This window comes from Wyeomyia smithii, chromosome 1, assembly GCF_029784165.1.
Source record: "Wyeomyia smithii strain HCP4-BCI-WySm-NY-G18 chromosome 1, ASM2978416v1, whole genome shotgun sequence".
NCBI lineage: Eukaryota > Metazoa > Arthropoda > Insecta > Diptera > Culicidae > Wyeomyia > Wyeomyia smithii.
This window is the reverse complement of record NC_073694.1, coordinates 194,992,754-195,003,574: the sequence shown is the minus strand read 5'-3', so window position 1 is coordinate 195,003,574 and position 10,821 is coordinate 194,992,754. Positions and strand designations below refer to the sequence as shown.

General features: G+C 41.2%; 2 protein-coding genes across 4 annotated transcripts; both read right to left on the bottom strand.

Annotated features, from left to right (window-relative positions):
• Nucleotides 1–596: 596 nt before the first annotated feature.
• Nucleotides 597–2,396, bottom strand: LOC129733475 (uncharacterized). 2 transcript variants are annotated; one of them, XM_055695216.1, is made up of 2 exons: nt 2,280–2,396; nt 597–2,188 (listed from the first exon to the last, which is right to left on the bottom strand). In XM_055695216.1, the coding sequence occupies exons 1-2, from the start codon at nt 2,310–2,312 to the stop codon at nt 689–691; spliced, it is 1,533 nt and encodes a 510-aa protein (XP_055551191.1). In that variant the 5' UTR covers nt 2,313–2,396; the 3' UTR covers nt 597–688. The 2 variants fall into 2 exon arrangements, with proteins under 2 accessions (XP_055551191.1, XP_055551190.1); XM_055695215.1 differs by having other exon boundaries at nt 599–2,188; nt 2,249–2,396.
• A 4,322-nt stretch (nt 2,397–6,718) lies between these two features.
• LOC129731855 (uncharacterized) lies at nt 6,719–8,518 on the bottom strand. 2 transcript variants are annotated; one of them, XM_055692217.1, is made up of 2 exons: nt 8,402–8,518; nt 6,719–8,310 (listed from the first exon to the last, which is right to left on the bottom strand). In XM_055692217.1, exons 1-2 carry the CDS (start codon nt 8,432–8,434, stop codon nt 6,811–6,813), a joined length of 1,533 nt encoding a protein of 510 aa, XP_055548192.1. In that variant the 5' UTR covers nt 8,435–8,518; the 3' UTR covers nt 6,719–6,810. The 2 variants fall into 2 exon arrangements, with proteins under 2 accessions (XP_055548192.1, XP_055548184.1); XM_055692209.1 differs by having other exon boundaries at nt 6,721–8,310; nt 8,371–8,518.
• Between the last annotated feature and the right edge of the window lie 2,303 nt (nt 8,519–10,821).

The following is a 10,821-nucleotide window of genomic DNA, read 5'->3' as shown; positions in this document are numbered from 1 at the left end:
GCTGTCACATTTTTTCGTAAATCTTGGTTCAACCTAACTGCATTCTCGGATTTCGGATATTTTGTGCCGAATCACCTGATCTTTGTGCACGAGCAAAAGACAACAGGATTCGAGCCCCCGATCTCCTGGAGGTTGAGGAGGAGATTGGCCGATTGAAAACCAATATGGCTGCTGGAGTAAATCAACTTTCCAGGGAACTGTGTAAATGCAGTGGAGAATCGCTGGCTAGAGCTGTGCTCTGGGTCACGAGTACCGTAAGATCCACCAGGGACGAGACAGAGAGGTGCACAGCGGGAAAGGTAGATCGATCAGGTGGAAGACGATCTACGGACTCTATGCAGACAGCGGAGCTGGTGAACTGCCGCCATTTAAAAAAAAGGGGTCATCATTGTGCTTCGATTTTTAAATGAAAAATAAAAAACTAAAAGGTAAAACTTTTCGTTTTTTGGTCTGTTTTACAGTGGTTTCTATTTCGAAAAAAATATTTTCAAAACTACCAGTGCAGTGCAATCTATTTGTTTGGTGAATAAGTTTAAAATACCGCCTGCAGCAGTAATTTCTTTGACAGATTCTAATTAAATCAAATTGAATTACTATACCAATATACTTCTTTATTTACATTTAAAATTAGACAATGCACATAAGAAGTGAAACTCAGTTATTGACCGTTGTGATACGTGTGCTCAGTTCAAAGCTTTGCCTTCGTTTGTCTAGCAGCGAAGCTGCGTAGCTCGCGTCGGAGTATTTTGCCACTCCCCGTTTTGGGTATTTCCCTCACAAAGTACACCCCTCCTCTGAGCTGTTTTTGAGGAGAAAGTTTGGACGCAACAAAACCTTTAACTTCATTTTCCGTCAGCGGAAACCCATCCTGTGGAACCACAAAAGCCGCCGGCAGTTCACCACAATCGGCATCAGCGAGTCCTACCACAGCTGCGTCCTTTATCCCGGGATGGCTTAGTAGAACGTCTTCCACTTCAGCCGGGGCCACCTGGAAGCCCTTGTACTTGATCAGATCTTTAATTCTATCCACGATAAAAAAGTCACCCTCGTCATCAAAATATCCAATATCTCCACTGTGCAGCCAGCCTTCAACATCTATTGCCAATTTCGTAGCTTCCTCATTCCGATAGTAACCTTTCATAACTAAAGGACCTTTGATGCATATTTCCCCAACTTCGTAGGGTCCTAAGGTCTTCCCACTAGCAACGTGCATAACTTTTATCCAGCTTGTTTTATGGACACGACCAACGCTACCGGCTTTATCGTTCACTCGCGATATAACCCCGAGGGACGATTCACTCATACCGTACGCAGTTCTTATAGATTGAACATGCGGCAAGCGTTTCAAGACTTGCTCCTCAACCTCTCTACTAAGAGGAGCTGCTCCACTTAGGATAGTTTGAAGTGAACGCAGATCGTACCGATCGACAGCGGGATGCTTGGCAAGGAAAACTACCAGCGGGGGAACCAAGTTTGCCATTGTGACTCGATAGTCTTGAATACTTCGGAGAAATAGGTCCGGTTCGAAACGGGGCAGCACAACCATGGGGTATTTGTTACAGCAAACGTTTAGCGTTAGCATAAAACCGTACACGTGATAAAAAGGAAGTATGCCTAGCATACGAATCGGCACCGAAAGCTGAGTATAGCGAGGATCTTCCCGCATGTAGGCGATAACCGTCATTACGTTGTGATGCGTTAGTTGAACCGCTTTAGGTAAGCCTGTGGTTCCGGATGATAGAACCATTAAGGTGACGTCGTTCGGCAGAATTACGGGACCTGGGCTTTCCTTTGAATAGTTTGTTTCCTTGAACCAATCGCTAATATTAATCCAATCCTTGGGTGGGGTTTGGTTGTCGATCGAAATGCACAACCGGATGTAGCTGTGCTGTGATATTATGGAATGCAACGTTTTCATTGGCTTCTCGGAAGCGAATATGACTTGTGGTTCAATCAGTTCCAGTACATGGTTCAGTTCGAAGGCGGTGTAGTTAGGGTTGATGGGGACAATTGTTGCATTTCTGAAGAATGCCGCGAATGAAACCATCGGAAATTCGATGCGGTTTTCGCTTATTACCGCCACAATTGATCCCTTTCCGATGTGATAGTTTTTCAGTTGATGGGCCACTTTGAGCGATTGTTGCAAAATCTCAGTGTAAGATAACGTTTCTCCAGTGACGGCATTGATCTAGAATGAGTGTTTGCGTTAGCTAGCATTAGTTTCTTTTTTTTTAGGCAGAACGCTTACAAACGCCACTTCAGATCCATTTTGTTCTAACCTTTTCAGAATGAGTGAACCTAGCGAAGAGCATCCGCAGTGGATGCTGTCGACCAGCGGTCCTCCGTAGAAAACATACTCTTCTTGTTCGGACATCCTTCGGCCAGACTGGTTTGAGAACGACTAGACTAGAGACGGTAAGCAGACAGCATGATAGTGGTTATCGGCCACTGGTTTTGATATTGTCCCCTGTGATGCGTGAAATAATCAGTAAAAATAAATAAAATGTTTCTCCTATCAGGTTCAGCCATATCTGCAACTCACTTTGTTATGCATGTGCAAAGATGCGCGAGTTCAGCTAGAGAAAGGTTGAATGATTTCAAGTAATAGATCGAGATATTTGAATTTTACAAAAAAATTATTCTATAGGAAATTCTGCGGATTTTCCATGAAAGTCGGGTGCTACGCGATATGATTTTAATGGTTTTTCTTTTCTAAATCGTTCATTTGTAGTTTTGATTGAACTTCCATAATCAAATTTCCCGAAACTCAAATTTTTTTACTTCTTATTACTTTTTATTTAAAGCTTGACTGCTTGTCATACAAACGGCCTGCACATTCACATGTGATTATAAAGAATATCATACACCAGTAAATCTTTGAGATAAAAAACAATTGTTTTGATTGTGTCAGCTGAGATCATAATTCTCATGTTGGCAAGTATTTCCTTCTACCATCGAGCTTATGTAGAGATATAGCACGCTAAATGCTTGGCTATTAGCTTAAATAACAGCTGTGAAAAATCATCGGCATTCTTTTTACTACCACAAAAGAAACTAGAAACTAATAAAGTAGCTCTCAAGAGTTATTAGTCGTCATCATTACTTAAGATCACAATATATTTTGGCGATAAGGGAGTTCACGCTCCAGGACCTCTTTTTGAAGACTTCAAGCAAAGATGACTAGAACAAGATAGCTGGTTATTGCAGAATTCATCGGACATGATTGTCGCTGCGCGTGAGGAAAAGTCGAACTAATTTATATACTGTTAATATGATGTATACTTAACGTCAAAATCAACTGACGACAACGTCAAGACATGACTGCTGAAAGGTGAAACAATTTTTTCAGTATCCATGCGGACGACTTTATGGTGCTGCCATCCGAAAAATGATAATAACGTTTAGTTTAGTTCTCAAACATGAAACTTTCCGGAAGAATCAAGAATTATCGGCGCATCATTCAAAATTAAGCGTACCATCAGAACTTCCTGATAACCGCTATGAGCACGCTCTACTGCCAAGTTTTCCACTCTTGCCGAGGTTAATAAAGCAAAAATCGGGTGCCCCGGTGAACCTGACCATATGCATAATGGTTCTGAAACCTAGTTTGCGACACATCAAACTCTAAGTTTTGGTAGAATGAGACCTGAAAATAAATTTAACCCATCAATATAAACCCCCACTCTGACAGTCAACTTCACACTTTTCTTTCGTACTTTGAAGTGCAAAAAATATGGCAATAGTCTTTAGTGCAAAAAATGACAATATCATTAATCTGCATGTATATCTTAAGCGAGCTGACCAAACTGCTACATCTTTTTCATATACAATCTTAAACTGCTCAACGATCGATGACGAACTATGCACGATAAATCGGTTTTGCTCATAGTGATAATTTTATGAGAATTTAAGTCATCAGATGGCAGCACTAACCGTCGGGAATCAGTCGTGTTCAAAATGTATGTAAAATATGGAAGTTAGGTATCATGTTCTAGTTATCTTTGCTTCAAGCAACCACGAATTCGAAGATGACCGACCAGCATTATTGTAACGCTATAGATCATTGCACGATGACGTCACAAAACAAGAAGAAGAAAGAGATTTGACAGATGTCGCGGATTTGTTTACATAGTAAATTTTTCGGGTCGAATAAAAATGCGGAAATGTCTCGTTAAAAATTGCGTTTCCAAGAATTAAGAATCTCTCGCAATTGGAATCGATATTCGAACTCGAAGACGCTTTTAAGGAAGATGAAAAGCAGTTGGATGGCACCCTGAAAGTAAGGCTGCTTCTACGAAAGATTGGCATGCAGTTCCACGAGCGCTACGTCAGTAGCATTCTGCCAAAGCACCCTCGAGAATTCAAGTTTGAAAAAACCATCGCGAACTTGAGGAATCTTTTCTTACTTTTCCATTCAACGCTCGCTATCCAGTGTCTGCAGCCCAGACCAACAAGCAGTTCTCTAACGACCAATTTTAAGCGCTCTGGTTCGTGTGTGATCTCCAGTCACGAATGATTGATGAGCTGGAAGCAAAAGAATCCACACTCCCCCATCAATTAAGGACTTGGAACAACTCTGACGCTGGAAAAACAGGTGCAAGAATGTAATCGGATGATCAAGGTCACAAAATAATCGAGAAAGGTGGAAGCACGTCAACGCCATCGTTAATCATCCGAAGCCTGCTAGCAAGAAAATGCCGGTTGTGTTACCCAGATTATGTCAAGGAGTGCTCCTATTAAAACCGTTATTGCTGCAAGGCTTCTCGGTAGGGATACCATCCGTCCTGATTTAGCAGGACATGTCCTGATTTTGAAACTCATTTGGAACGTCCTGATTTATTTTTCATATTTTAGCATTTGTCCTGATTTTTCTGACTGATGCCGGATATTCAGAAAAGTAGCGAATTGTTCAGTATTATTATCTTGACTCCGGGAAAAAACGAACTTATTTCGAAAGAATTTTTTCTTTGGTAGAATCTTGACGAGAAAAATTGTCTAGTCGTTGAAACCGAATGAGCGATGTACCTTGAAAATAGTCTAAATTGGTCGGAACATGATACATTACCCTACTTGTTGTCTCTTCATTCTAGATGGGAGATGATAGATCTCCACTATTAATCAATGAAGCAAAATCACCATGTTATGTGGTTCACTTCCCGTAATTATTATAAGAGAAAAAAAAATCCCTTGTGCATTGTTTGGCTAGCTTTCACAACTCAGCGAGGCGGCTCATAGTAGATCACAAACAATATTTTGTAACCTAGCGTTAAATAGACCATTTTAGGAACTGACAGGTGTCACGGATCCTGCCGACATTGATGTTGCTTTTACTTGCGTTATGTCAGCGGATCCGTGCTTTCCACCTCCCTGACACGTTCGTAGCCTGTATTTTTGTATACGCGGGAATGAAATGGCATGTTACACTGCTGTGCTTTACACTGCTATAAACAGCGACATCGATAGATTAGGCAACACTGAACGGGAGTGAAGAGCACGTCAGATGTCTTCCCTTTGCGGCCATTGTTGTTTGGGGCTCGGCATCGAGGGGTTCGTCATAATGGGGGTACTGTCAAACTATAGGTAATGGGATTACGGTGTCAGGGAGGTGGTGCTTTCTGTCAAAATTTCATTCATGAATTGAGTTCAGAAACGTCTCGTAAAATGGTCCATTGTAGTGATGAACTTTATCTTCACCTTCATATTGCTTATGTAAAGTAGTTACTAAATCGCAATAAATTATGATGCGGAAATATGAATATCAAATTGATTAATCGAAACACATTCAGTCATATTTGAGAACAGTTATATTCGGTTCATAGAACGTTGAATTCAGTTATTTTACTAAAATATTCAACTAAAAAATCAGTAATTTTCAGGTCATTCTACACACTAAAAATTTACTGCCGGGTCTCGATAACTCATTGCCGAGAACGGCACCACTGAGTGCTTGGTGTTTTCGTCTGGGTTCACCTGACTTAAATTTCCGAATATCCGAAATCTCGATAATGATAGCTTGGTAAAACAATTTATACGGTAATACACACTTAAATTTTTTTGCCGGGTCTCGGTAACTTATTGCCGAGAACGATACCACTGAATGCTCGGTTAAAACATAAATGACAGCTGTCACATTTTTTCGTAAATCTTGGTTCAACCTAACTGCATTCTCGGATTTCGGATATTTTGTGCCGAATCACCTGATCTTTGTGCACGAGCAAAAGACAACAGGATTCGAGCCCCCGATCTCCTGGAGGTTGAGGAGGAGATTGGCCGATTGAAAACCAATATGGCTGCTGGAGTAAATCAACTTTCCAGGGAACTGTGTAAATGCAGTGGAGAATCGCTGGCTAGAGCTGTGCTCTGGGTCACGAGTACCGTAAGATCCACCAGGGACGAGACAGAGAGGTGCACAGCGGGAAAGGTAGATCGATCAGGTGGAAGACGATCTACGGACTCTATGCAGACAGCGGAGCTGGTGAACTGCCGCCATTTAAAAAAAAGGGGTCATCATTGTGCTTCGATTTTTAAATGAAAAATAAAAAACTAAAAGGTAAAACTTTTCGTTTTTTGGTCTGTTTTACAGTGGTTTCTATTTCGAAAAAAATATTTTCAAAACTACCAGTGCAGTGCAATCTATTTGTTTGGTGAATAAGTTTAAAATACCGCCTGCAGCAGTAATTTCTTTGACAGATTCTAATTAAATCAAATTGAATTACTATACCAATATACTTCTTTATTTACATTTAAAATTAGACAATGCACATAAGAAGTGAAACTCAGTTATTGACCGTTGTGATACGTGTGCTCAGTTCAAAGCTTTGCCTTCGTTTGTCTAGCAGCGAAGCTGCGTAGCTCGCGTCGGAGTATTTTGCCACTCCCCGTTTTGGGTATTTCCCTCACAAAGTACACCCCTCCTCTGAGCTGTTTTTGAGGAGAAAGTTTGGACGCAACAAAACCTTTAACTTCATTTTCCGTCAGCGGAAACCCATCCTGTGGAACCACAAAAGCCGCCGGCAGTTCACCACAATCGGCATCAGCGAGTCCTACCACAGCTGCGTCCTTTATCCCGGGATGGCTTAGTAGAACGTCTTCCACTTCAGCCGGGGCCACCTGGAAGCCCTTGTACTTGATCAGATCTTTAATTCTATCCACGATAAAAAAGTCACCCTCGTCATCAAAATATCCAATATCTCCACTGTGCAGCCAGCCTTCAACATCTATTGCCAATTTCGTAGCTTCCTCATTCCGATAGTAACCTTTCATAACTAAAGGACCTTTGATGCATATTTCCCCAACTTCGTAGGGTCCTAAGGTCTTCCCACTAGCAACGTGCATAACTTTTATCCAGCTTGTTTTATGGACACGACCAACGCTACCGGCTTTATCGTTCACTCGCGATATAACCCCGAGGGACGATTCACTCATACCGTACGCAGTTCTTATAGATTGAACATGCGGCAAGCGTTTCAAGACTTGCTCCTCAACCTCTCTACTAAGAGGAGCTGCTCCACTTAGGATAGTTTGAAGTGAACGCAGATCGTACCGATCGACAGCGGGATGCTTGGCAAGGAAAACTACCAGCGGGGGAACCAAGTTTGCCATTGTGACTCGATAGTCTTGAATACTTCGGAGAAATAGGTCCGGTTCGAAACGGGGCAGCACAACCATGGGGTATTTGTTACAGCAAACGTTTAGCGTTAGCATAAAACCGTACACGTGATAAAAAGGAAGTATGCCTAGCATACGAATCGGCACCGAAAGCTGAGTATAGCGAGGATCTTCCCGCATGTAGGCGATAACCGTCATTACGTTGTGATGCGTTAGTTGAACCGCTTTAGGTAAGCCTGTGGTTCCGGATGATAGAACCATTAAGGTGACGTCGTTCGGCAGAATTACGGGACCTGGGCTTTCCTTTGAATAGTTTGTTTCCTTGAACCAATCGCTAATATTAATCCAATCCTTGGGTGGGGTTTGGTTGTCGATCGAAATGCACAACCGGATGTAGCTGTGCTGTGATATTATGGAATGCAACGTTTTCATTGGCTTCTCGGAAGCGAATATGACTTGTGGTTCAATCAGTTCCAGTACATGGTTCAGTTCGAAGGCGGTGTAGTTAGGGTTGATGGGGACAATTGTTGCATTTCTGAAGAATGCCGCGAATGAAACCATCGGAAATTCGATGCGGTTTTCGCTTATTACCGCCACAATTGATCCCTTTCCGATGTGATAGTTTTTCAGTTGATGGGCCACTTTGAGCGATTGTTGCAAAATCTCAGTGTAAGATAACGTTTCTCCAGTGACGGCATTGATCTAGAATGAGTGTTTGCGTTAGCTAGCATTAGTTTCTTTTTTTTTAGGCAGAACGCTTACAAACGCCACTTCAGATCCATTTTGTTCTAACCTTTTCAGAATGAGTGAACCTAGCGAAGAGCATCCGCAGTGGATGCTGTCGACCAGCGGTCCTCCGTAGAAAACATACTCTTCTTGTTCGGACATCCTTCGGCCAGACTGGTTTGAGAACGACTAGACTAGAGACGGTAAGCAGACAGCATGATAGTGGTTATCGGCCACTGGTTTTGATATTGTCCCCTGTGATGCGTGAAATAATCAGTAAAAATAAATAAAATGTTTCTCCTATCAGGTTCAGCCATATCTGCAACTCACTTTGTTATGCATGTGCAAAGATGCGCGAGTTCAGCTAGAGAAAGGTTGAATGATTTCAAGTAATAGATCGAGATATTTGAATTTTACAAAAAAATTATTCTATAGGAAATTCTGCGGATTTTCCATGAAAGTCGGGTGCTACGCGATATGATTTTAATGGTTTTTCTTTTCTAAATCGTTCATTTGTAGTTTTGATTGAACTTCCATAATCAAATTTCCCGAAACTCAAATTTTTTTACTTCTTATTACTTTTTATTTAAAGCTTGACTGCTTGTCATACAAACGGCCTGCACATTCACATGTGATTATAAAGAATATCATACACCAGTAAATCTTTGAGATAAAAAACAATTGTTTTGATTGTGTCAGCTGAGATCATAATTCTCATGTTGGCAAGTATTTCCTTCTACCATCGAGCTTATGTAGAGATATAGCACGCTAAATGCTTGGCTATTAGCTTAAATAACAGCTGTGAAAAATCATCGGCATTCTTTTTACTACCACAAAAGAAACTAGAAACTAATAAAGTAGCTCTCAAGAGTTATTAGTCGTCATCATTACTTAAGATCACAATATATTTTGGCGATAAGGGAGTTCACGCTCCAGGACCTCTTTTTGAAGACTTCAAGCAAAGATGACTAGAACAAGATAGCTGGTTATTGCAGAATTCATCGGACATGATTGTCGCTGCGCGTGAGGAAAAGTCGAACTAATTTATATACTGTTAATATGATGTATACTTAACGTCAAAATCAACTGACGACAACGTCAAGACATGACTGCTGAAAGGTGAAACAATTTTTTCAGTATCCATGCGGACGACTTTATGGTGCTGCCATCCGAAAAATGATAATAACGTTTAGTTTAGTTCTCAAACATGAAACTTTCCGGAAGAATCAAGAATTATCGGCGCATCATTCAAAATTAAGCGTACCATCAGAACTTCCTGATAACCGCTATGAGCACGCTCTACTGCCAAGTTTTCCACTCTTGCCGAGGTTAATAAAGCAAAAATCGGGTGCCCCGGTGAACCTGACCATATGCATAATGGTTCTGAAACCTAGTTTGCGACACATCAAACTCTAAGTTTTGGTAGAATGAGACCTGAAAATAAATTTAACCCATCAATATAAACCCCCACTCTGACAGTCAACTTCACACTTTTCTTTCGTACTTTGAAGTGCAAAAAATATGGCAATAGTCTTTAGTGCAAAAAATGACAATATCATTAATCTGCATGTATATCTTAAGCGAGCTGACCAAACTGCTACATCTTTTTCATATACAATCTTAAACTGCTCAACGATCGATGACGAACTATGCACGATAAATCGGTTTTGCTCATAGTGATAATTTTATGAGAATTTAAGTCATCAGATGGCAGCACTAACCGTCGGGAATCAGTCGTGTTCAAAATGTATGTAAAATATGGAAGTTAGGTATCATGTTCTAGTTATCTTTGCTTCAAGCAACCACGAATTCGAAGATGACCGACCAGCATTATTGTAACGCTATAGATCATTGCACGATGACGTCACAAAACAAGAAGAAGAAAGAGATTTGACAGATGTCGCGGATTTGTTTACATAGTAAATTTTTCGGGTCGAATAAAAATGCGGAAATGTCTCGTTAAAAATTGCGTTTCCAAGAATTAAGAATCTCTCGCAATTGGAATCGATATTCGAACTCGAAGACGCTTTTAAGGAAGATGAAAAGCAGTTGGATGGCACCCTGAAAGTAAGGCTGCTTCTACGAAAGATTGGCATGCAGTTCCACGAGCGCTACGTCAGTAGCATTCTGCCAAAGCACCCTCGAGAATTCAAGTTTGAAAAAACCATCGCGAACTTGAGGAATCTTTTCTTACTTTTCCATTCAACGCTCGCTATCCAGTGTCTGCAGCCCAGACCAACAAGCAGTTCTCTAACGACCAATTTTAAGCGCTCTGGTTCGTGTGTGATCTCCAGTCACGAATGATTGATGAGCTGGAAGCAAAAGAATCCACACTCCCCCATCAATTAAGGACTTGGAACAACTCTGACGCTGGAAAAACAGGTGCAAGAATGTAATCGGATGATCAAGGTCACAAAATAATCGAGAAAGGTGGAAGCACGTCAACGCCATCGTTAATCATCCGAAGCCTGCTAGCAAGAAAATGCC